Below are 26,232 nucleotides of genomic sequence, written 5' to 3'. Positions count from 1 at the left end.
ACCTGTCTCTGCCTCTGCAGTCAGGGACACCCAGGAAGCGAGAGGCCAAGGCCAGCCAGCTGTCCCTGATCAAGGTTATTTATTATTTTTTGTGGTTGCCGCCGGCGGAATCAGAGACACGGACGCAGGCAGGATCACGCGAAACCAGAATTCCTTCCGGGAGAGCAAATCCGTACAGAAGGTCTTAGGGGAGGGGAAAGGATCAGGAAGAGAAGGGGTCAAGGAAGGGGGAGTTGGGGATGACACAGGGACAGGGCCCTGTCCGGATCTGCTAAGCCACCCCAACCACTCCTGTCCCTCCCCCATCCCACCCGCAGAGAATTGATCAATAAATAAAATAATAAATTAATCAATAAATAAAATAGAAACAGCTCCCCACCCCCTTTTTGCCCTAAAACCTCCCCCCATTGGGCACGGCCCCTGGAGCCCCATCCCTGCAGGGCAAGGCCGGATTTTGTGTGTCCCCCATCCCAACATACTCCTTGGGCCTTATTTACAGATTCACAGTTGGGGGGGCAGGGAAGGGGGGATAGAGGGCTTTCCCCTCCTTCCCTGGTCCCCTGGGGTCAGGGCAAAGGGGTCCCATTGGTGGCCAGGAGTTTCTTGTCCTTGGGAGGGCCTCGGCGGGGAGAGCTGCTTAGCTCAGAGTCTGGATGGCCAGGTGGGGGCTGCAGGCTTCGGGGTGGGGTGCTGGCAGGCCGGTTCTGGGCCCCATTCTTCTCATCTGTGAAAGAAGAAGAGATTTTGTGTGGGCTCCAGGACTGTAGCTCTTATCAGTCAGTTTTTTTTTCAGTACTGAAGTTTGAACTCAGGACCTACACTTTGAGCCACTCCATCAGCCCTTTTTTTGATGTTTTTTTTGAGATAGGGTCTCTCAAACTATTTGCCCAGGCTGGCTTCAAAGTGTGATCCTACTGATGATCTCTGCCTCCTGAGTAGCTAGGATTAGCGGCGTGAGCCACCAGTGCCTGGCTCCTATCAGTTCTTTTCAAGCCTTTAAGATACTTGTGAAGTCTAGCCAAATTCTCCCATCAATGAGACTTCAAGCCCTCAGACATGTCTGACAGGAGTCACACACCCTACCAAGAGGACCTGGCTTTCCTAGATGGGGGACTCTACCCCAGGAATGTGAGTTCAAGGCCTGGGCTACACAGCAATACCCTGACTCAACAAAACAAAACAACAGGTGGCTAAGGCCCTGAGGTACCTGTTGGTCCTACATCTTTGAGGGTGGTTCCTTTGTGATCCCTTTGTGACTTTGAAAACCTAACCAAGTTAGTCCGAGATTTAGGCCAGACCACCTCAAGAAATTCTCAGGGACAGGTTGCTGGGACAGCACACAAGGTTGACAGTCAGAGGGCACTCCTTACCTTCTGCTAGGTTGTTAGGGAGGAATGTTTTTGGGAATGGGGCCCATGGAAGCCTACTGCTTATTTTGAGTCTCTTGGGCCCTCCTGGTTGGACATACCTGACACAGGCCATCCTTTGTGGGACTTGACTTCCTCAGACTGAGCTATTTGCGCTTGGGGCTGGCAGTGGAAATACTGGTTGTATGGTGGTCATCTAGCAATTTCCATGGGAGCTGAAACATCTACAGAGGTCCCCTGGCACAGATCAGGCTTCTTTAAGAGATGCTTTTTGCTGGGGGTAGAGAGGTGCTGGCTCATTGCCACAGCAACCAGTGAAGCTCTCTGTTTCTAGGACACCCTTCCTCTTTATAAGACAGGTGATAGCCAGGTTTGGTGCTGCATGTCTATAACCCCAGCACTTGAGAGGCTCAGGCAGGATGACCAAGAGTTTAAGGTAAACCTGGGCTACATAGCAAGACCCTGCCTCAAAAAAAGATGGGTGGCTAAGCCCTGGGGTGCCTCTTTGTTCCACATGTTTGAGGGTGGATCCTTTTGGGATCCCTGATTGCTCAGCCCAGCTTTCCTTGGCAACAGGGTCCAATGGGCATAATTTGCTTTCTGGTAACTCCTAGCAACTATAAGGGAGAACAGGGTTTCTTACCTGGGTACTACTGACATTAGAGTCTGAATAACCCTTTGTTTTGAGGGGTGTCCTGTGAACTGTAGGACATTTCATGACACCCTGATCTTCACTCACTAGATACCAGTAACATCCTCCTGCTCTCCCAGTTGAGGCAACAAAAAATGTCTCCACACACTGCCAAACGTCTCTTGAGGGGCTGTGGTAGGCTGAATAATGACAGCATACCCCCACATCCTAATGCCAGGAACTTTTAAATATTTGGTTACCTTATAGGGCAGAAGAGATCTTGTGTTGTGATTATGGTTAATCTCCTTAGGTGAGTAAATTATCTTGTGGACTCAGTCGCACAAATCCTTAAATGAACCAGCAAAGGTCAAGGTCAGAGTAGCATTGCTGCCTCTGACTGGAAGAAGGGGCCACTGGCAAGGAAATACAGGCAGTCTCTAACAGAAGGCAAGAGAACATGCTCTGGTCTGGTGCCTTGGGAGGCAGGGGGCCCTTGGGACACTCTGACATCAGCCCCATGAGCACAGCAGGGGGTGTGTGAACTCCAGGACTGCAGGATGGTAAATCTATATTATTTCCACCACCAAGTTTGTGGTCACTTGATAACAGTGAGGAACTACCCAGGGGCAAGAATCTCAGGTCCCCAGAGCAAAGATCTGACCCTGGGACTTATGTTCTCTTATGTTCTCTGGTGACAAGCGCACTCATTGCTGATCCCCTTTGCCTGCTCTCTTTCACAGAAGATATGGGCAGGGGGTCTGGGAAGGGGGTCTGACACTGCCAGACTCTTCCAGGGCAGATGACTGTCCCCTGGTAGCTGCCCAGCCCCCTTTCCCTGCACACTACAGTGGGACCTGATTTCCCAAGCAAGAGTTCCCTTCTCTTTCAGAAGTCTCATTCTCACCAGCAGCTAGGACAAGCACACTTTGTACCAAGGCTGAATGTCATGTCTGCTTTTAATTTATATGCTGAAATCCTCACCCTGAGGTGAGGCCTCGGGAGGTGATTTCATCATGAGGGTGGAGCCCTCATGCATGGGATTAGTGCACTTATGCCCCTTCCACTATGTGAGGACACAGCAAGATGGCATCATCTATGAACAAGGAAATGGGTCTGTGGGTGCTTTGATCTTGGATTTCTAACCTCCAGACTGCAGACAATAAATTTATGTTGTTTATAAGACACCCAGTTTGTTATTATCTTATCAAAGCCTGAATGGACTAGGACACCTTGGCAACAAGCCCTACTGAGGCCTGGCTTTTGATCTGTCCCATAGTTGCTAAAAGGTAACAGGACCAGCTGAGGCCTGTATCTTTGAATGCTGGTGATATCTGAGTTCTGCAAAGAGGGTCACCCATCTGTCCTGGTTTTAAACTAACAGTCATATATCCCAGCAATGCCCTCTTAGTTCCATGAAAATCAGGATGGCTTGTCACCTCCTCCAAGGCACAGATCGGGATTTTTGTGACAGGATGTTCCACCGCCCCTAGCACAGAGGCTATCACCCTCTCAGGGACTTTTGGGAACTGAATCTCCAGGTTACTGGAGTGTCTCTTCTCAGGCCCCAATTTCTCAGGGTACCTGCTCACAATAATGCACATAAGGATTCAGCAAGACATCAGCCAAGAAGCCCAACAGGTAGGCCTGGCTTCAACACTGCAGAGGCCTTGTCTGCACCTGGTTATCCTGAACACATGTCCACTACCTGCAGCCCCCACCACCCACCTGCCAGGGCCTGAACAGAGGGCTGGTCGTGAGTGCTCAGTAGCTGGGCCTGAATGGTCTCCACCACTCGCTTGAACCGACGGCTGGGACCTGGGGGGGACAGATGGGGTGAAAACAGTGATTGGGAGTGGGGGTAGGGAAGCCCTCCCAGTCTGCAAAGCCCAGCCCCTCTACCAATCTAAAGACTCTTTCCCTCCAAGTTTCAATGTCCCCCACCCATTAGAGCCTGCATCAAGCTATGCTTTGCAAATGCAGTCTCTGCATTACTATTTGAGAAACACCATTAAAGTCAGACACCTTAACCTTAAAATTACAACAGGTGTTTTTTGTTTTTCCCCTTGGTGGTACTGAGGTTTGAACTCAGAGCCTTACACTCGCTAGGCAGGTGCTCTACCACTTGAGCCACACCTACAGCTATTTGTTTCTATAACTGGTTTCATTTCTATTTGATGCTGTGAAGATCTAGGAGTAAAAGTGGGAGAAAAAAAGTCTAAAAATGGAGAAAGGTCTGTGTATTGGTTTTTAGGGGGAGAAAAAAATAATTCGTTTCAGCGATGCAGTGTTCCATTGTAGCCTGATTTAAAAACCCTTCGAACAAACTCATCTCCTGACTGTGACAATATTAAGATCAGTGACAAGGACAGCAAACAGGTGTCCCTGGTAATCCATATTCCCACTATCAGGACTCAGGAATCAAGGAATTCATGTGGTTTTCATCTCTTGTGCCAACTCTTCTTTTTTCTTTTTTTTTTCAGTATTGGGGTTTGAACTCAGGGCCTCATTCTTGACAGACAGGTGCTCTACCACTTGAGCCACACCCCCAAGCCCCTTGCCAAGTCTTGATTGGTGGCCGCCTGGAGTTAAAGCTCCTGAATTGCTGTGATGGATTGGTGATGTCTGCTCTGAGTAGGGATTAATGTTTCAGGACAGCACACTGTGCTGACCTAGAATCTTAAAGTGATACAAAGAACTCTACTAGGACTGGCTTAAGTGGTAGAGCACCTGTCTAGTAACCTAGCAAGGGTGAGGCCCTGAGTTTGAACCCCAATACTGCAAATAAAAAAAAAAAAAAAAAAAGAGCTCTGCTAGCTCCTATGAGATCAGGAGGCCTAGCTGAGTCCCAGTTGTGCCATGGTTATACTGTGTGAATACTATGACTATACTATGGTCAAGTCCCTTTACCTCTCCAGGACTCAGTTTTCTCCAATGTAATATGGGTGATGTCTAACACCTCAGTGGCTGCTTGGAAGCTTCCATTAAATAATGCATTCATTACACATCCTCTTAGAGACAATGGGAAAGGCAAGCTTGTGGGGGTCTGCATGAAGGGGGGTTCACAGAACCAGCACATACTGTGTACCATTTCCCCCTCTTGCTGCCTTCTGGACCACTATCCTATCTCAGGGATCTCAAACATCCCAAGTATGATCAAGAGAGACTCACCAGAGATGAGAGTGAAGGTGACAGAGTAGATGCCACCTCCACTGCTGCCATCTCGTCGGGGCGAGGGCTCTGGACCATCAGAGGAGCTGATGTCCACCTGGAAGCGGACAGGCTTCTGGAAGACGGAGGGGCCGCCACTGGCCTTATACTCAGCCCTAAAGCTGGTCTGTGACAATACACTGTGACTCAGGCTGGGGATCTGAAAGGTGGGAACACAAGGATGGGATGAGTCTAGGGAATGGATAACCAACTCAAAATAGCCCAGTCTAAGGAACTACAAGTCCCATTAGCCACTGGGGGAAAGATTAACAGAAAATGCCTTGGAAGGCCCATTGCCTGCTGGGACTTGTAGTTTCCTCTGCCCTATACATGACTACCTGTGGTTGAACAACTGAATCCCAACTTGGTGAGGTCTTGATAACTACAGAGAAGCCCCAGGCTCCAGAACCACATGAATCACACTTCTCCTCCCTCCACAAGTACTACCCGATAGTCACATGTCCCAGAAACTGCAAGTACCATCAGCCCTAAAGCAAAGAACCACAGGAACCAGCAGAAGGTAGCTCTAAAGTCCACTGGGAAAAGTGGCTCCTTCTGCCATCTCATATCTGGTGGTAGGAGAATCACAATCCACCCATCTTCCACTGATATCTGGGAAATTGTCATTTGGGGTCTCATTTCACCACTTTCAGTCCTCTGGGCACAATCCTTTCCTGATGTCCTCACTGACCAAACATAACTCTGACTAGAAAAGTCTAAATCCCATAAACACCAAAAGGAAGTCAAGCCAGGGCTGAGGGTGGACCTCTGGGGTTTGTGGCTCTGTGGTGGCCAGAGTGGATGGGGACCCAGGCCCCTCACCGACAGGAAGGCATGGACAATGTCCGCTTTGATGCTGCTGAGAGGTTTGTCCTTTAGCACGAGGAATATTTGTTCTTCTTTGTCCAAGGAGATGAAGTTCCCAAACCAGGAGCGTTTGGCCAGCCTGAGTGGGAGAGGCCAGAGGAGGAGGGTCAGAAAGGCGCCAAGGGATGAACCCCCTTTACTCCCACTCTTGCCTTCCTTGCTGGACTCACTCTGGAGAAGACTCTGGCGTCAAACTGGACATCTCCTCAGCGGTGGGGACTGCGTAGGGGAGGAGAAAACGTGGTCAACACTTGTCCATCAGCCTCGTGGCCGGCAGTCACCTACTCCCTGGAGTACCGACCCCTGTTGGATACAGTATTCACCTCCCAGCAGCTAAACCCCAAAAGGCTCATTGACAGGTTCTTCAGGAAGGTCATCTGGTTAGGTCACACCCTCAGAGGTTGGGGCTAAAATCCACAAGCCAATGGAAACATGACCCAGAGCACAGAGGGGCATGTCCTTCAGGTAGGCTCCTCCTCCAGAGCTGTAGATCCCACCCCCAGATTGCATCTCTGTTCTGAACCTCCACTGTTCCCTTCCCTTAGAGCTTTGGAAACCAGCCTCCTTCCTACCCGGAGACCTCAGGGGGTTCGCCCTGAGGACCAGATGTTCAGCCCCCCTCCCTACATTAGAACTCAGCAGTTGGCGCCCCCAGCCCTGCACCCCAGAGTTCTGTACCCTGCATCTTGCGCCGGTGGAAGCGAGGGGAGCCCAGGAAGCTGTTGCGGATGGAGTTGAGACGACTCCTCCAGGCAGCTCCCCCAACACCACCGCCTGGGCTGGGGGGTGGCGTCGTCCCCGGGGTCCCAGTGGGGCTGGCCCGGGGTGTGTGCAGGGGCGAGTGCAATGGGGTACCCCCAGAGGAGCGTGGGGAGCCTGGAGGTCCAGGCAGGGGTGTGGAGCGGGCACTGGGGGGTGGGGGCTGCTCCCCGGCGCCCCCGCCTCTGGGGCCCCGAGAAGGCAGCGTCTGAGTTTTGGAAGTCGGGGAACCTCCACCTCTGGCCTCATCTCCAGTGCTGGGCTCCGGCGAGAAGGAGAAGACCGGACTCTGCGGAGGAGCACGGCACAGTAAAGAAAAACTGCAACTCCCGGGAGGTTCTAGAACCACTGCCCGCTCAGGCTCATGAGGACCTGCCCTGAAGCATGCTGGGATTTGTAGTCCAATCAGCCCAGAGCTAGCCAGGCCTGGGGCTGTGTCCACTGCACTCCAGCTCTAACCCCAGTAGAGACTAGCACACTGTAGGCACTCAACGAATTTCTGCTAAATGAATAAACGAGCTCTTCAGACAGTAAGAACCCAATTCTTTTTGGGGGGGGCGTAGGATGGGAGGGCGCAAAGCAGGCTCTCTAACCGCTTGAGCCACACCTCCAGTCCATTTTGTTCTTTTTATTTTATTTTTTTGGTAGTGGTGGGGTTTGAACTCAGGGCAAGTGCTCTACCACTTGAACCACTCCTCCAGCCCTTTTTGTGTGTGTGTGTGTGTGTGTGTGTGTGTGTTAGGTATTTTCGAGATAGGCGTCTGAAGAACTATTTGCCCAGGCTGGCCTTGAACCGAGGTCCTCCATCTCAGCCTCCCAAGTAGCTAGGGTGCCTGGCTCAAACCAATTCTTAGAAGGTAGAAATGGCCAACAGATGGACTCTTATGAAGCCTTGGGTCTTTGGCCCTTCTGGAACAAGGAGACATTATGGTAACTGAGGTTTTTGTTGCTCTGTAGAAAGATTGTGATTTCATCCTCTTAATTTTCTAGGGACCTGGACTTACCCTTGGACTGCTCAGAGGACTGGAGGACAGACCAGTGGAGGCTCCGCTGACACTGCGGGATCTGTTTCCAGGATACATTAAAAAAAAAAAAAAAATAAGTCCCAGACAGGGGAGGTGACTTGTTCCAAGCACACAGCATATTTGAGATTGAGTGGGAGCTAGAACCCTGTACTCCCTCCACAGCCGGTGACCAAGGATCCTTCTGGAGGGGACAAAGACTCCCACCTCTGGCTGTGCTGGGCCATCTCCAAGGCCCGTCGGGTGGGCACTGGGGAGCCACCACCCCCAGCATCCGTAATGCTCAGTACTTCCATGGACTTGCGCTCTGGCCGCCGCTTCCCGTGCCGACTCAGCATGGGGGAATCCACACGCTTCCGAGGTGGGTCTGAGGGCAGAATTTAAACCCAATCAGTAGATGGATTTGCCAAGCTGTACACAGACAGCACGTACACAATTTCATTGTAAACTGCACAGATGGGGAAACTGAGGCCCAGAGCAGAGACAGGTTCTGATAAACGCCCAGCCGTCTGAACACAGAAATTCAGGGCTTCCGGGCGCCGGTGGCTCACGCCAGCTACTCAGGAGGCAGAGACCAGGAGGATTGGGGTTCAAAACCAGCCCGGGCAAATAGTTCACAAGACCCTATTTCGAAAAATCCCATCACAAAAAAGTGCACATGATGAATGAAATTTCTTCACTTTGACCTGATGTCTGTTGAAGAGACATAATGTCTGAGGCCCTTGGTGGTGGGGGCGGGAGGAACTCAGGGCCTTTGGCACCTTCCTTCCTTAGGAATCCTGGGGTCTGAACTCCCAGTCCAGCCTTCTCACCAACATCATTACGTGGAGGCAGGTCCTGGTCTTCACAGCTGGGATACCGCTCCTTCCGATCCAAGAGCAGATAATATATCATCTTTTCTTGGTTCTCCCTAAGACAGGGAGGTGAGAGGCAGATAAGAGAGGTCAGAAAGCAGTCCCCGGAGGAGGTCTCATTCCTCCCAGGTGCTGTGGCTCTCAGGGGCTCAGTCCACCCAGTGTCATTCTGCCTCTGGTACCATTTTCCTAGGTTATCAAATATGGTAGGTTTTCTATGGTTCAATGCACATTGCAGCTTTGTTTTACTCAATAATACTAAAAATTACTAAGTACTGGCAAGTACTACATAAGGAAGGCACTGTCCAAGTCTCTCAGTATCTATTAACACTTTCTCAGCTCTTGCTGTACTTTTTACTTGCTGGTCCCCTGGCTCCCAAGAGCAAGCTGTAAGCCATGCCCCGTCTAGCCAGTCTGCGCCTGCGCCTGCGCAAGGCCCCTGCGTCGGGCGCCCCCTGTAGGCTTTTGAGGGAATTGCGGCAGCTTGCTGCACGAGGGTGAGGAGCACGCGTGCAGGGAGAGGTCTTAGGGGATCTTACTCTTCGCTGCGCAGCTCTCGGTGCAGCCGCTCGCGGTCCCTGAAGCACCCCAGCGACGCCATGCTCTCTAGGACGTCGGGATCCAGTTCTCCGTTAGAAGGCAGGCTTCGCATGGCTACCCTGCGGCCTGGGGCTGGTTCCAGGCAAGGGTCAGGCTCGTGTTTCCCGCCGCTGGAGAGGGGGAGCAACATCATGGGGAAACTAGCACCCATAAACCAGCCTTTTTTCATCCAAGACTCAGGTCCCAAGCCCCAGCCTCTTGTCTTTGGATCCCAAGAGTCCGGGGCCCTAGCCACTCTTCCTCAGACCCAGAACCAGCCCTCCTCTCTTAGACCCAGGGGTCCAGACCTCAACTATCCTCCTCTTAATCCGGGAGTCCAGATCCCAGCCCTCCTCCTTTAGACCCAGAGATCCAGGCCCCAGCCTTCCTCCCTCAGACCCAGGAGTCCAGGCCCCACCCTCCTCCCACAGATCTGGGAATCCAAACTCTGGTTCTCCTCTGTCAGACCCAGGGTCCAGGTCCCAGCCCTCCTCTCTCAGACCCAGGAGTCCAGACCCGAGTCCTTCTCGCTCAGACCCAGAAGTTGTGGACTCCGCCTCTCCTCCTGGTGACCCCAGGACCCGTAAGTCCAAGACTGTAGCCCCTTGTCACTCATGAATCCTGGCATCCCACCCTCCAGCTTCCTCTCTACTTTGACCCCTACTCCCGCACTCCCCCCAGGTATCCCTTTACTCACAGGTACCAAGGATGTTTCTGAATTTGCTCCAGCTGTGAGGGTGTGGAAAGACAGAAATTAGATCGTGTGCACCTAGTAGGCGCACAATTAAAAGTTGACCGCTGGTGGCACTCTGCCACCCTGCACGGGGGCGGGGGGGAGGGGGGGCAGGATGACGTCTCATGTCGCGGCTAAACGCATCTTCGTGCGCACGGGTGGCGGGATAACACCAGACCTGGTGCAGCAGCGAGTACCGCAAGCGCATGCGCATTGTCCTGCTCAGCCCCCTTGCCACCTTGGGGATCCCTAGTTCAATCTGGAGCAGGCCCCATCCCCAGTTGGGATGAATAGGTTCTGCTGTACTGCAGCCAGAGAACCCCTTACTCCAGGGGTTGACAGGCAGATCCCATCACTACCCCTAAGGATTCTGTTCCCATCACCTGCTGTGTCCTCGCTGCAGGTCCCCCCAACTCACACTGAGCCTTTTTTCAGGCTCCACTTCGATCATCCCTCTCAGGAGGCTCTGGCAGTCTGGGGGAATGAAGTGGGGCATATGGAAGACACCCCGTTTCACCTTCTCCAGCAGCTGGCGGAGGTTGTCATCATCAAATGGCAGAGCCCCCTGCGTGAGAAATAACAGAGAGTAACTGCACTTTTTGTCAGGGCCAGCCTTGGACCATGATTCTCCTACCTTTGCCTCCAGTAGGTGAGCTCTCAGGTGGATGCCACCATGCCTGGCTTTTCTTTCTTTCGTTTCTTGTAGTATTGGGGCTTGAACTCGGGGCCTACACCTTGAGCCACTCCACCAATACTTTTTTGTGATGGGTTTTTTCAAGACAGGATCTCAAGAACTCTGCTGGAGCTGGCTTTGAACTGAGATCTTCCTGATCTCTGCCTCTTGAGTAGCTAGCATTACAGGTGTGAGCCACAGGCACCCAGAGCATGGCTCTTCTTTTTTTTCTTTTCTTTTTTGTTGGGACAGGGGTTTGAATTCAGGGCTTCATGCTTGCAAAGCAGGTGCCCTACTGCTTCAGCCACACCTCCAGTCCATTTTGCTTTATGGTTGTTTTGAAGATGCGGGGTCTAGGGAATCTAGCAAACTGTTTGCCTGGACTGGCCTTGAACTGTGATCCTCCCACCTCTACCTCCCAAGGAGCTGGGATTACAGCTGTGTACCACCACACCTGGCCTTGAAAGGTGAGCATCTTATGGGTCAAGGATCCAGCAGGAACAAAACCGGACATTGCCCTCCTACAGCTCACATTACATAAGGAGAAACAGACAGCTATATAATGACAGTGGTGAATGAGGCTTCTCTCAGAAGGAACAATTGGAGCAGAGACTTGAATGACGGCTGAGCCCTAGATCAAATGACCAAGGTCTTTAAAGAGGAGAGGAGGACACAGAAAGACAGAGAGAGGAGTCATGTGATGATGGAGCCAGAGATCAGAGCCATGGGACAGGAATGCCAAGAACACCAGGAGCTCCAAAGGGCTAGGGAGAGGCACCAACAGATCCTCTCCTACCACAGCCGGAGGGACGGTGGCCCTGCTGACACCCTCAATTTGGACTTCTTACCTCCAACAATGTGAGAGAATAAGTTTCTCTTGTTTGAACCCACCCAGTTTGTGGTCATTTGAAACAGCAGCCTGAGAATATCCATGGAGGAAGGGGAACACAACCCCCAGGGTGACAAGAGGGACAGAAGACAGGGGTGGCAAGTGTGTCTGAGAGACAGACAACAGCAGATGACATGGGCCTCACAGAGGGTGCCCATCTTGGTTGGCCTCTGATAGCTGTGTGACCTCAAGCAGGTCACATAGTTCTCTGCACACAGTGACACTACCCACCTCACAGGACTGCCTCCCGATGAACTGACTTAATGCACTGCAGGGCTCACGTTGACAGTTCGACACTAATAGCTGTTGTCATGCATTAAATCACTGACTGTGCCCTGAGACACCCCAGCTTCTGGTCAAGCCACTAGAGATGGAGCAGGGGACAAAACCATGTCCCTGTCCACAGAGTTTTGCCTGGGACAGGCCCTGCCACACACAGATGCTCGGTTGCTTAGCAACAGCAGCTGAATGAGAAGTTGCAGTGGAGAGGAAGACAGAATAAAGAAGTGGACATGTGGAGTAAGACAGCTGGAATACATGTGAGGAGCAGGGTGGGGCTTAGAGCAAGAGGAAGCCCGGTTTTAGCTTGGGAGTCAGCAAAGGGCTCTTGAAGGAGGTGGCATCGCATGAGAACTCTGGAGGTGACAGTTTGAGTCTGAAGGTCTTCCCAGGTGTTTTGAGTTTGCAGTTGTCCTGGCATCAATGCAGACAGTGGGAGGGGATGGGAAGGACACTGGTCTTGGGGTCAGGAAGCTGGGGTTTGCCTCTGGTGCCTGATGCTGTAGCACTAAGCTTCAATTTCCTCTCCTTTGTGAAAGGCATATAATGTCCTGCCTAGGACATTATCAGTCCCTGTGAAAGCTCTTTGAGTATTGACTTTGGGTTATAGTTAAACTTTATTGAGAAGGTTGATTTGCAAATATGAAATTTGTGAATACTAAGGACCAACTGTGATGACAATAAACTAGTAGTTCTAATTACTGAGTCCCTGTGGCAAGCAAGGGCTGACATGCAACATTTCATTTAGACTATTGAAATAGTAGGCACTGTAGTTACTCTCAGATGAGGAAACTGAGGCTGGGAGGGGAAAATGACTTGCTTGCCTAAGATGAGCCAGGAGGCATTTGAACTCAGCTCTCCCCAATTGATTCCAGAAGGCTGAGTCTGAAGTGTTCTTTGCTGGCCTCCCAAGGGCCTACACTGCTCCCCCTGAGGGGATCTGAGCCCCAGGAAGGTAGCACCTTACTCCAGGAAGGTAAGCATTCTCCTTACTGCTGGTCACATAGTGGTTAAGAGACCAAAGGTTGACCCCATGCCTGACTCTGACACTAATCATCTGTGTGCCATGGGCCAGTCACTTCCCCTCTGTGGGACTGCTGAGAGAATTGGGTGAGATAAAGTGCCTGGATAGAATACCTTGCTTATTTATTTAATTTGTATTGGGGGCTCCAGATGTGCCAACCCTAGGTTGCAAAGTTGAGCCAACAAAACAGAACAAAGCATACAAAGAGCCAGGTGCCTGTGGCTCATGCCTGTAATCCTACTACTCAGGAGGCAGAGATCAGGAGGATCGTGGTTCAAAGCCAGCTAGGGCAAAGAGTTCAAAGGACCCTATCTTGAAAATATCCATCACAAAAAGGGTTGGTGGAGTGACTCAAGGTGAAGGCCCTGAGTTCAAGCCCCAGTACTGCAAAAAAAAAAAAAAAAGAAAAAAGAAAAAAAGGGCTGGTGGAGAGGCTCAAAGTGTAGGCCCTGAGTTCAAACCCCAATACCAAGGGGGAAAAAAAACAAAAAAAAAACCAAAACATACAAAGACAAAAGCCCATGACATGGGCCCTGACCTTGAGGAGTTCATGACTGAGGAGTGAAGGGAGACACCACTCAAGGAATTATGCAGCACAACACACAATGACAACCATGATAATTGCCAGTGGGATCTGATGTCAAGAGGGTCAGGGAGGTGAAAGAGGAAGGCCAAGAAAAGCTTCTGGGAGAAGTGACCGTATAGCTGAGGGCTTAAAGAAGTGTAGATATTCATTAGGTGAGCCACAGAAATAGCAGGGATGGAAGAATGTTCTATGAAGAGAGAAGAGGGCTGGGGTGTGGCTCAAGTAGTAGAGTATCTGCTTACAAGTGTGAGGTCCTGAGTTCAAACCCCAGTTCTACCAAAAGGGCAGCAAGAGAAAGAAGAGTTGGTGCAAAAGCCCTGTGGTAGGAGCCATACTGATATTCCCTCCGTCTGGTGACACTAGTTATTACAGTATTTCAATACTTGAGAACTAATTGGAAAACAGCCATTGTCCCAAGCCATTCAGGTGCTCCTGGGTGCCCTGTCTCTTCTGGAGGACTCCCCTCCACCACCTGACAGCCCTGTGACTGCAAGTTTGGCCCTGGTCTATTGATTAATGTGACACTGTCTGTCCCAACCAATACCAGGAGATGACCACACAGGTGAGGATGCGGTGTAAGGGTCTGTGCTCACTTACCGGGCAGGACTGTTCTGGACATGAGGTAGGAGTGGTGAGGGGCATCTTACCACAAGCAGGGCAAATAGGATGACGCCACAGCTCCACATGTCTGCCCGGCGACCGTCATACTTTTCTCCCTGGAAGGGACAAAGACAGAAGGACAACTCCATCTCTGTCCCTTGCTGACTCCCCCAGCCCCCCATCCTTCCTCACACTTACCTTGATCACCTCTGGACATGCATAATGGGGGGACCTGAGAGAGAGAGGAAGTCCTGTGAGCCTCTGGCTAGCCTCCTGCCCCTCCCCAGGGACTCAGGTGGCCAGGCCCCCCACTCACCCACAGCTGGTCTCCAGGAGGCTGTCCCCCACCTGTAGGGACGCCATGCCGAAGTCTGCGATTCGGATGTTGTTTTTCTCATCTAACAGCAGGTTCTCCGGCTTTAGGTCTCTGTGGCTGTGACAGGCAGGTGGGACTCAACCCTGGCTGCCTGCAGGGAGGCCCAGCCCCACTTACTAGCTCTGAGAATGGGACATCTCTGGTTCCTTTTTGGGACAATCACAAACAGGCCCAAAGCAGGGAGGAAACACTAAAGAAACTCCACATAATTAACTTGCAATTTTATTTTTCAACAGTAACAGGGTTTGAACTTGGTCCTCCTGCTTGCCAGGCAGGCACTCTACCACTTGAGCTACCCCCAAGCCCCTTGTTGTTTTTAATTATTTTTTGGATAGGGTCTCACATTTTTTCCTGGTGCTGGCCTTGGACTGCTAGCCTCCTGCCTATGCCTTTGGTGTGGCTGTGATAACAGAAGCATGCCACCATGCCCAGCTTGTTTGTTGAAATTGGGTCTTGCTAACTTTTTGCCCAGCTGGTCTCAAACTTCAAGCCTGTCAGTCTCCACCTCCCAAGTAGCTCGGATTGCAGAGATGAGTCAGTGTAACTGGCCCTATTTGTTTTTGCTTTTTTCTTTGAAACAGGGTCTCCGTTGTGTAGCTTGGGCTGGCCTCGAACTAATCATCCTCCTGTTTCAGTCTCAATGCTGGGATTACAGGTGAGCACCACCATGCCCAGCTCAATTTGGCAAACTTTGTCTCTACATACTCCCCTGCCCTGGGATTATTTTGTAGGTGAGCCTAGACATCATATTATTTTATCCATAAGTATTTGAAGAGGTACAAAGTGAGATATTTTGAGTTAAGTAGGGCTAATGTTGAGCTTGTTCTAATAAATATTGAAATATTTCCATACCAAGTAATCCAAAAATACTACCACCCCAAAGTGGTCACTGGTCCTTCCCTGGGGGTCCTTTTGCTCCTCTGCTGAACTCAAGATTTAAGGGTCAGCCAGGTGCCAGTGGCTCACATCTATAATCCTAGCTCTTTGGGAGGCTGAGCTACAGAGGATGATGATTCAAAGCCAGCCCAGGTAAACAGTTCATGAGACTCTCCAATCTTCAAAATAACCAGAGTGAAATGGACTGGAGGTGTAGCTCAAGTGGTAGAGCCCCTGCTTTGCAGGGCCTGAGTTCAAACAGGGTCCCACACCAAGAACAAAGAAAAGATTTAAGGGTTAATACCTAGAGGGTAAAGGGGCTGTTGTGGGATTCTGCAATTTCTATTTGGAGTGGTCTCTAACTGGGTCATGCTGATTGTTAAATATGTTGAACGTCGCCCCCTAGAGACCAGAGTTTTCTGTGTCAGGGCTTGACCCTGTCTGTCATTAGGAAAAAAGGCACTCAGGTCAGAGGACCGTTCTTCCATCAAGAGTGTACGAGTCCCAGTGCTCCCATTAGAACCTCCAAACAAGCTCTCAAGGTTCAAGATGCATCCCAGAGGGACAGGGGTACAAATCAAGAAGGCTAAAAGATGAAGGCATCCGGCCAGCGGAGTAGCTCAAGTGGTAGAGCACCTGCCTAGCAAGTGTAAGGCACTGAGTTCAAACCCCAGTGCTACCAAGCAACAACAACAACAACAAACAAACAAACAAAAAACCCTCAAAGAATAAGCAATGACACTGGGCACCAGAGGCTCACACCTGTACTTGAGACCAGGAGGGTTACAATTCAAAGCCAGATCAAATAGTTTGTGAGAACCCCTCGTCTCCAAAAAATCAGAGCAAAGTGGACTAGAGGCTTGGCTCAAGTGGTAGAGCACCTGCTTTGCAAGTGTGAAACTCTGGTCCCACCCAAAACAAACAAACAAACAAAAAAACCCCACAAAACAATGGGCAATGAAGCCAGGCAGAGTGGTGCATTTCTTTAATCCTTGCACTCAGAAGACTGAGGCAGGAGGATAGCAAGTTCAAGGGCAGCCTGGACTACATTGTGAGACCCTGTTAAAGAACCCAGAGAAGCATTTCTCCAAAGAAAATACCAAATGGCCAGCAAGCACACAATAACCCAACTCAGAAACCACGGCTGAGCTGCAAAGTAAAACCATGATGAAACAACCCTTCATAGCAACTAAGATGGGGACAGTTGTAATAGCAAGGACAGAAAATCACAGCTGTGGGGAAGGTGTGCACAGACCTCATATCTGGCCAACAGGTATGAAGAGTGGTGAAGCCACTTTGGCCGTTGCTTAAAAGGCACAGTTGCCATTATACCTACCAAGTACACTCTTAGGTATATCCCCCAGAGGATCAAAACCAGGTACACCCAAGCAGTTACATATGTTCCCTTGTCCATGAGGTTCATATATCCATAATTTTTATAATCACCAAGGGGTAACAATGAAAATATCCATCAACAGATGAACAAATAAACAAAATGTGGTCTATACACACAATGGAATATTATTCAGTCATGAAAAGGAACAAACAAATCAACACATGCTATGACATGGATGAACCTTAAGGACATTTTGCTGAGTGAACGAAAACAGATGAAAAGGCCATAGACTGGGCTTCGGGCATGGCTCAAGTGGTAGAGCACCTGAATAGCAAGCACAAGGTCCTGAGTTGAAACCCTAGTACTGTCACACACACAAAAAAGACCATATATTATATGATTTTTCTATGAAATGTCCATAATAGTAAATCCATAGAGAAAGATGCAGAGGTGGCCAGGGTCAGGGGATAGAGAAGAGTGGGCAGTGACTACTAAATGGGTACCAGGTGATAAAAATATTCTAAAATTACATAGCAGTGATATCTGTCATTGTAAATATATTTTGAAACTACTGAACTGTACACTGTTAAAAAGGGTGAATTTTAAGGTTTATGAGTTGTATCTCAAGAATTTAGGAAAAAAAGGATGGAAGATTTGTTACGAGCTGGCTTCAGCTCAGTGTCCCAGGTACCCCAAAGTGTTTGCCTCCTGGACAGCCCTCAGCCCCCTCCCCTAGGCTGCCCTACCAGATGGAGTAGCTATGGCAGAAGTCCAAGGCTGATACGATCTGGCGGAAGAACTTCCGGGCCTCCTTAGGTGTCAGTCTCCCCTTCTTTACCAGGTAATCAAACAGCTCACCCCCAGACACATGCTCCAGAACCAGGTACCTGAGGGATACAGAGCGGGCAGAGGGCTGGAAGGGGCATGTGGAGGCCAAGGGCCTTGTTTCCCTCCTCCACTGGCCCTGAAGGCAGAGAATTCCAACTCCCATGAGTCCCTAGGACAAAGAGACTCCTCATTCCCATGAGTCTCTGGGAAGAAGAGTTTCCATACCCATGAGTCTCTAGGAAGAAGAGCTCCCATTCCCATTAGACCCTCGGACAAAGAGACTTCCCATTTCCATGAGTCTCTGGGAAGAGCTTCCATACCTATGAGTCTCTGGGAGGAAGAAATTCCCATTCCCAAGAGTCCTTGGGAGGAAGAGACTCCAATTTCCACTAGTCTCTAGGAAGCCAAAACTCAATTCCCATTAGCCCCAGGCAGCAGAGACTCCCAGGTCCACCTTACAGGGACCTACACTTTGTCTCTGAGTTGTTTCAGGATAAAGAAGCTTCACTGGCACCTGGAGGCAGAAACCCCAGCTCCCAAAGGACTGTGGGAAATAAAGACCCTACTTCCAATATTCTCTAAAAAGCCAAACCTCTAATTTCCACAAGTCTCTGATTTGAAGAAATCCAAATTCCCATACATTCTTTGGTAGCAAAGATCAGTGTGCCCCAACAGGAGACTAAAACTCCCATCAGCCCTGGAAGGATTAAAAATTGCCAACTCCCATAAGCCTGTGGGGTGTAAAGCGTCCCAATTTCCATCAACACCTGGATCTGAAACACTCTAAATCCCATCAGGCTCTGAGAGGTTAAAACTCTAATTCCCATCAGCTCCTGGGAAACAAAAAAGCTCAGTTTCTATGAGCTCTTGGACACCGGAGATTCCCGTGTGAAACACAAACTCCTATGGGATCTCTCAATACTGACGGTGGAGTTGCAGTGGTAACTCTACCTGTTGAGACAATGGCCTGCCTCCTTGACAAGCCAGAGAACTACAATTCCCATGAGCACCTGGGGCTAGGGCAGAGAAACCTGCCCCAGTAGCTGATGGATGTTGCAGTGGCTTCATCTTGGGGACTGGGTGGTAGGGGCAGGAGTCTGTCCCCTCTCCTGCTGCCCAGCCCAGCTGTCCTCTGGGCCAGCAGCATCTGGACAAAGAGACCCATTCTCTGGAGTCTAGACAGCTGGGCCCCACCCCCATCCTTCCTAGGGGGTAATGGACTTTGAGATACTGACTAAGAACTCCTAAGGAGGCCCACTGTTGGGGTGTCCAGCCATGGCACCTGGGTGATGTAGGGGGAGAGGGGTACTCCAATGCTGTACAGGGGGAGTTTGAGAAGATCCTTTGGCTTTGCTAGGCCAATGGTGACCCTGCTGCCTTAGCAGAAAGGGGCCATCTGATTTGGGTAAGCTGGCTCCGGCTGAGACCAATCATCATGATAGCTCAGTGTTTTCTGCAGTGCAGTAGGTGACAGGCAGAGACTATGGATAGTGGGAGGCTCAATCTCTGTCCCCTGTTCAGGATGACTAGGCCCAGATGTCCTGCTGCTAGCATCAGGCCCAAGTTAGCATGAGGAAGATGGAGAGTCTGTGTGTGTGTGTGTGCTGTGGGATGTTCCTATGTAGTACCGAAGGGACTGGGCCTTCAGTGGTCCAGCCTGAAGTCTCCCCAGTCCCTACTAGGCTCTGTTTCTGGAAAGGCATCACCCTAGTAAAATGGGGAGGGAGGATTGGGGGGCTGGGTGTCTATAAATACCTACAAATATTTCTTGTTCTCGTAGACATCATGGAGCTTGAGGACGTGCGGGTGTTCAATGAGCTTTAGGATGGCGATCTCCCGCTCCACCTGAGGGGTTGGGGACAGAGGCTCAGAGGTCAGCGTGACCTCCCTAGCTGCACCTCACCTCCCCTGCCACACAGGCACGCACCTTCATCAGCACTGACTCCGACAACTTCTCTCGGTTCACAATCTTGATGGCGACCTTCTGACCCGTGATGCAGTGGACCCCCAGTTTAACCAGCCCTGGGGAGCATGTTAAAAATGTGGGGTTCCCTACTCCCATCCCAGCTCCCAAGTCCCTGCTTTGCCACCCTGTTTCCTCCTCCTTCCTGCAGGCTGTTTAACAATGGCCTGAAACACCCTGACCTGAACTTGGAGACCCCCATGTCTCCCAAAGAATATAATCTAATTTTTTTCTCCTTCCCCAAGCTTCTGCATCCTTCACCTTTTTTCAAACCTTGACCCTTCAATCTTAATTTTCCTTTTTTTTTGGCATTACTAGTATTTGAACTCAGGGTCTCGTGCTTGCTAGACAGGCAGACATTCTGCCACTTGAGCCATGTACCCAGGACTCCATTCTTTAAAATCTTATAATAGCAGTAATAGTTGAGAGCATGCAAACTCCAAGGATCTCTACTCAGGGCCTCCAGCCCACTCCTCTCCTCAGTATCCTTAACTCTGGGACTTCAAGCTGCCAGGACCACAGACCTGTACCCCTCATTCCTCAGATCCAGGGGTCCAGACCCCAGCCCTCCCCCCTCAGACTCAGAATACAAACCCCAGTGCTCCTCCCTCAGACCCAGGGGCCTAGGCTCCTGATCCCTTCCTCCTCTCCACAGCTCAGGAATTGAGGTCAGCAACACCTTCACACTCTACCACCAGGATCTAGGGGTCTGAGCTCCTCTTTCCTATCTCAGTTTCACAGGGACCTCAGACCCACTGCCTGGGACGCTGGTGTTCAGCTCCCCCTACACCTTCACCCATCATCCAACAGAAACGAGAGGCTGTGGCCAGTGGCCAGTGTTTAGCATCAGCAAAGGATGACCTCTTCCAGGGCCATTCCTGTGCGACGTGCCTCCTACAGCCCACCTTGAAACCTGTCCATGTTGCTTCCATGCTGAGCAGCATGCCAGAGAATAGGGAGAATAACGAAGACCCCATGCCCCTGTCAAGAGCAGGTTGCCCTCTTGGGCCAGAGGACACTGGGAGGCAAGTGGCTTCCCAGGGATGCACCTCCGCCCGGCCTGCGGCTGTACTGCAGCTCCGGCCAGCCTCAGCTCCCACAGCCAGCTGCCCCATACCTGCCACTGGCCTCCTTCCACAAGGTGGCCTTGGAGTCCCCAACCTCTGCTCCAGAAGGGTTGGTTGGAGCGCCTGGGCCCCAAACCACCCCAGCGCCAAGAGTCAAGACCCCAGCCTTCCCCTCCAAGCTGGAGACTGAATCCCCACCGTTCTCCATCCTGGGGACTTGGGAGTCTGGACAACCGAGTCTCTTCTCTATGAGGGACCCAGGGGTCTAGGCAGCTGGCCCCAGTCCTTTAAATACCCACCGTCCCGCCTTCTTCCCCGACCTGCACCCTGGCCCCCCCCTCCCCCCGGCCCAGGTGTCCGCTTGGATGCTCACCTGTCTGTCCTTTGCCTAGTGTCTTCTCCAGCCGATAGGGGCCCACATATTGGGCGTGCTGGGGTGGGTGCGGGTGGGGGTGGGGGAGATGGTAGGCTGGGGAGCCCCCTCCACCCTCCTTGGCCCCGGAAGACATGGTGCCCTTGGTCCCGGCCCGACCGGCCCCCCGGCCACCCCCCCTGCGGCCGGTCGCCCCGTTCCTCCGGTGGGGGCCGGCGACAGCTCCGTCCCGGCCCCCCCGGCTGTTCCCCACTTCTCCGGGGGTCCCCAGGGGGCTGGGGTGGGCCCCCCAGTCGGCGGGCCGCGGAGCTGAGGGAGGGGGGGCTGCCGGGGGGGGTCAGGCCCCGGGAGTCAGCATGGCCCGGGGGGGCTGCACGGCCCCCCCTCCCCAGCCGGTCCCTGGCCGGCCCCCCCCTTCCTGCGCCTCCCCCTGCAGGGGGGGTCTGAGGTGCGGGCCGGCGGATGCTGCAGGCCGAGGTCCCCCCCGCCCCCCCACGCGCCCTCTCTCCTCCGCCTCCTCCTCCTCTCCGCCTCCCCCCCGCCACCTCGTCCTTTCTCTCCCGCACGCTGACATCACCATCCGGGGACTCCGGGCCCTTCCCCAAAGTTAACCCTTTCGGAGGGGGGAGGAGGGGAGGCAAGGGGCGGGACTGGGAGCTGGAGGGATGGAGAGGAGGTGGGAAGATGCAGGGCTGGGTAGAGGGATGCAGGAGGAAGGCAGGGATGCAGGAGCAGAAGGGATGGAGGGAGAAACAGAGCCAACAGATGGGGCAGAGATGGAGATACACAAAGAGGAAGTGTGAATGACAAGAGAGATGCAGACTACTAGAGATGGGTGAGGCAAGAGAGAAAGATGGAGGGACAGGAAGATAGGGTAGAGACAGTAGAGAAGGAATGGAGGGCAGCAGAGGCATAGAGACGGGGAGACAGAGTGAGTTGTTGAGAAGCAGAGACAGACAGGCGGAGACAAATGCAAAGAGCTAGAAAAAGAGAAGGAAGGAAAGAAGGGTACAGGCAGGGACTGCCAGGGGTACAAGGAGCACACACAGGTCGAGGGACTGATCCTGGGGAAAGATGGGGACAGACTGGAAGGGCAGAGGACACCAGAGGCAAAAGCAGAAAAGGGAAGGGATTTGGTGACCCAAGAATTATGTGTTTCCCCAGGCCCCCCAAGATCACCACTTAGGTCTCCTTGGGCAAGGTCTGAGTCCCTACCAGCTCTAGGGTCCCATGTCTGTAACTGGACTTCTAGAGCAGAGGCCTGACTCTGGGGGGTCCAACATCTCAAGTCTGGCCACTCACCCCAATACACCAAATAGGAACAGGGAAGTTCAAAGAAAGGTTTATTACACAGCGTCTCCATAGGAGAGGCAGAGGTAGAGCAGCACTTTAGCCCATCTTCGGGGTACAGGCATGAGCTTTGGGTTTATATAGAGGAAGAACTGGAGAAGAGGTTAGAAGTATGCATCATTATTAAGCACTCTGGGACAATGGTATGGGCAGATTGGGGGCTGGAGGTGTGGCTCAGGTGGTAAAGCTCCTGCCTAGCAAGTGTGAGGCCCTGAGTTCAAATCTAAGTACCACCAAAAAAAAAAGGAGAAATTGATGCCTGTAATCCTAGCTATTGAGGACTGAAATCAGAAGGATCACGGTTCGAGTCCAGCCCAGGGAAATATTTTGTTAGACTCCATCTCCAAAATGGACAAGAGATGTGGCTCAAGGTAGAGTATTCACTTTGCAAATATGAAGCCCTAAGTTCAAACCCTAGTCCATCAAAAAAAAAAAAGAAATTGAGACAGGATAGGTTTCAATTTCTTGTCTGGATAAGGGCCTTGTCTGGATAAAGCAGTCATTGTTGCCTGGGGGGTAGTTTTGACTCTTGTCACAAGATGTTTATCCATCAGCCTGTCCTTCCCCAACCCAAGGTGACTGCAGAAAACAAGGCTCAGAGCAAAGGAGACAGATGCAAGATGGAGGCAGAGCACTTGCAGGTCCAAGTCAATAGTCTCCACTTCTAGCAAAAGCAATTTCTCAGAAGTTGTTAAATATTTACCCACAGCCCAAGGTGATTTTAGATTCTCCTGCTACTACAGAGAAACTTCTAGAACCTCCTGAGACCCTCATGTATTTTGTCCTTGTCATTTATCTTCCTGTGGGTCCCAGTACCATCTATACATCCTACTGCCCACATCCACAGGTCCATGGTCATCCTGGGCAGAATCCACAAATCCCCTGTAGATTGTACCCGTGAGCCTTTAGGTTCCATTGCCCAAGCCTACTTAACCACCCTAATTCCACGGATCTATTTTTGAGTGCCAAACCTGAAGAAGGCACTGCTCCAGTTGGTAAGGATATGGCAGGAATTAAATCAAAAGAAATCCCTGCTCTATGGAGGTCCCATGCTTGTGGAAGAGGCAGCTGATCAGCAAGGTAACATGTCACTAGATATTGTCAGGCCATCATGATTTGTGCTGAAGAGGTGACTATGTAGGGTAGGGGGTTAGGAAGTGTTCTTTCAGTGGGGTAGGTGTTAGATAAGGTGAAACATACAGATAAAAGCAAGAAGAAATCAAGACAGTAGAAACATCAAGTGCAAAGGTCCTGAAGCAGGAGTGTGCCTGGTATCCTAGAAACATTGAAGGGGCTAGTGTATTGCTGGTAGAGTGGCTGAAGTGCTAAGAGCACCTGCCTAGCAAGAGTGAGGCCCTGAGTTCAAACCCCAATGCTGCCAAAAAAAATCCACCCCAAAACAAAATAAAAGACAGTTTAAAGGGCCCAGTGTGGCCTGACAGGAGTAGCAAGGCAGATGGAGAGGAAATGAAGAAGCAGATCCATATGACCTTAGAAGCAGGTGACCATATGTCCTTGGGTTATACCCGGTATTCTGTAAATAATAGGGCCCCTTCACTCCAAAGTGCCTCCCTATAGATAGCTGTATGATTATACTGTTTATATGTCATTGTAAAGTCATTTGTTTGTTTGTTTGTTTTGAGACAGTCTCATTTGTAGACAGGCTGGCCTTGAACTTACAAGCCTCCTGAGTGCTGAGATTATAGCCATGCCTCATCATGCCCTGGTTTAAGCCTATGGCTTTCATAGGGTACACAGAAATTTTCATCTAAGCTACTAGCATGGCAATCATACACACACACACACACAAACACACATACACACACACACATCATTTACAATTACATTTTGTATATACATTTACACATTAGGTGTTTTTTTGTGTGTGTGTGTGTGGTACAAGGGCTTGAACTCAGCACCTCCACCAGCCCTTTTTTAGATAGGTCTCGAGACAGGTCTTGAGAACTATTTGCCTGAGCTGGCTTTGAACCTCAATCCTCCTGATTTCTGCCTGGGTAGCTAAGATGATAGGCATGAGCCACCAACGCCTAGCTCATTAGATGGTATTAGACATGACAATACATCCATATACATTAGAGATAGACCAGTACACAGACACCTACCTCCTAGTTCCCAGAACCTGTGAATATGTTCCCTTATACGGCCAAATAACTTTGCAGATGTGAGAGAGTTAAGGATGTTGAGAGCATATCCTGCTTGCCTGGGTGGGCCCAATGTCATCACAAGATCCTTGTAAGAGGGATGAAGGAGGGGTCAGAGTCAGAGAAGATGCAAGCAGGGGTCAGAATGGTTTGGCCAGGAGCTAAGGAAGGAAAGTAGCTTCTAGAGGCTCTTAGGGGTAAGGAAAATTCTCGAGAAGGAATCCTGGCTGGCTTGTGGGGCATGACTCCAGTGGTAGAGTCCCTGCTTAGCAAGAATGAGGCCTGAGGTCCAACCCCAGTACCACCATAAGTAGATAAATATATAAATAATGAAAAGACAGAAGGAACCAGGCACAGTGTATCACATCTGTAATTCCAGCTACTTGGGAAGCAGAGATTGGGACGATTGCGATTCAAGACCAACCCAGGTGAAATGTTAGCAAAAAGTTAACAAGACCCCAATCTCAAAAAAGAAGGTGGCATGGTCATCATCCCTGCAATTCCAGATAAGGGGAAAGCATAAGTAGGAGGATCAAGGCCAACCAGGCAAAAAAACAGGAGATGCTTGCTACATGAAAAATAACTAAGTGCCTGGCGCTGGTGGCTCACATCTGTAATCCTAGCTACTTAGGAGGAAGAAATCAGGAGGATTGAGGTTCGAAGCCAGCCCAGGCAAATAGTTCACAAGACCATGTCATTAACAAACTCTTCACACACACACAGAAAAGGGCTGGTGGAGTGGCTCAAGGTGTAGGTCCTGACTTCAAGTCCCAGTACCACAAAAAGAAAAGGAAAAGACAAATAACAAAGGCACAAAGAGCTGGGGGCATGGCTTGCATAGTAGTGTTTGCATAACATAATATGAGGCACTGAGTTCAAAACCCTATATGGGAAAAAAAATAATAAACCTGCCGACGCCTTGACTTTGGCTTAGTGACACTCATTTTGGACTTCTGGCCTCCAGAACTGCAAGATAAGTTTTTGATAATTTCCTAACAACAGCAATAGGAAGTACCCACAGGCCCAGACCCCATTACAGAGCTACAAATTCCACACACATCAAGCCTGTTTGCTGTTCCCATCTCTTCCTAAAGTCTTTCCTGCAAAACAAGGCCACAGGGGCCCCATACTTCTGTGACTGACTGCAGCCCCATCTGATGGATTATGTTTCTTTAAGCCAACCCAACGCAAATACCTCCTCCCTCTCCCAGATCAGGCCCACACCCCTGCAGACCAGCCTGCCCTAGCAAGTTCCTAGACTCCTTTGGCGCTCTGAATCCTGACCCAGGCTCTGGGGTCATTTTACTTCCTGACTCTACTACAGGTCTACAGAATCCCCTCCTCTGCACCTGGCTGTCAGGGAGGAGACTATGAGAGATGGTTGAAAGGTTCACACTGTAGCCCCATTTGATGAATGGGTAAACTGAGGCTGAGAGGCTGTGCCTAGAGCTGTATAGGCCAGTTATTAAGAGTGAGATCCCAAAGCTCCAGTACAAGATGGGGTAAAACCAGATTTTGTGAGAACCAGGGACCACACACACGTCTGGAGCTGCAAAGGGGGCGTGGCCTATACGCTGGGGCGAGGCTTAGGGCAGAGGCGGGGCTTAATTGAAAGTGGAGGAAAGGCCTAGAACAGGGGAGAGGCGCACAGGAGTGGGCGGGGCCTACACGGAGCAGGGGTGGAGCTTGTAATAGGGAAAAGGAAGTGAGATCGCTAAGGTATGCAAACAGGGCTGGAGGGGCGGGGCTTAGACTAGGAGCGCGAGTATAAAGACCGGGGCCAAGCGAGGAGGCGGGGCTTGGCCGGGAGGGGCGGGGCCCAATGCGGTAT

General features: G+C 50.9%; 1 protein-coding gene and 1 non-coding gene across 3 annotated transcripts; one reads left to right on the top strand and one right to left on the bottom strand.

Annotated features, from left to right (window-relative positions):
• Positions 1 to 62: 62 nt before the first annotated feature.
• Positions 63 to 21,358, bottom strand: Brsk1 (BR serine/threonine kinase 1). Of its 2 annotated transcripts, XM_020179252.2 has the most exons (19): positions 20,890 to 21,358; positions 19,414 to 19,508; positions 19,246 to 19,331; positions 17,405 to 17,545; positions 14,387 to 14,503; positions 14,269 to 14,302; positions 14,118 to 14,186; positions 10,438 to 10,584; positions 9,984 to 10,015; positions 9,247 to 9,417; positions 8,666 to 8,763; positions 8,061 to 8,220; positions 7,836 to 7,896; positions 6,751 to 7,120; positions 6,243 to 6,291; positions 6,028 to 6,151; positions 5,167 to 5,365; positions 3,724 to 3,813; positions 63 to 724 (listed from the first exon to the last, which is right to left on the bottom strand). In XM_020179252.2, the coding sequence occupies exons 1-19, from the start codon at positions 21,023 to 21,025 to the stop codon at positions 567 to 569; spliced, it is 2,337 nt and encodes a 778-aa protein (XP_020034841.1). In that variant the 5' UTR covers positions 21,026 to 21,358; the 3' UTR covers positions 63 to 566. The 2 variants fall into 2 exon arrangements, with proteins under 2 accessions (XP_020034841.1, XP_073914385.1); XM_074058284.1 differs by lacking the exon at positions 20,890 to 21,358 and having other exon boundaries at positions 19,242 to 19,331.
• Positions 8,508 to 8,572, top strand: LOC141418374 (small nucleolar RNA SNORD37). Its single transcript, XR_012443025.1, has one exon. It is a non-coding gene; the product is annotated as a small nucleolar RNA SNORD37 (small nucleolar RNA).
• Positions 21,359 to 26,232: the final 4,874 nt, after the last annotated feature.

This window comes from Castor canadensis, chromosome 16 (genome assembly GCF_047511655.1).
Source record: "Castor canadensis chromosome 16, mCasCan1.hap1v2, whole genome shotgun sequence".
NCBI classification, from domain to species: domain Eukaryota; kingdom Metazoa; phylum Chordata; class Mammalia; order Rodentia; family Castoridae; genus Castor; species Castor canadensis.
The sequence above is the reverse complement of the archived record's forward strand: the minus strand, read 5'-3'. Positions and strand labels throughout refer to the sequence as shown.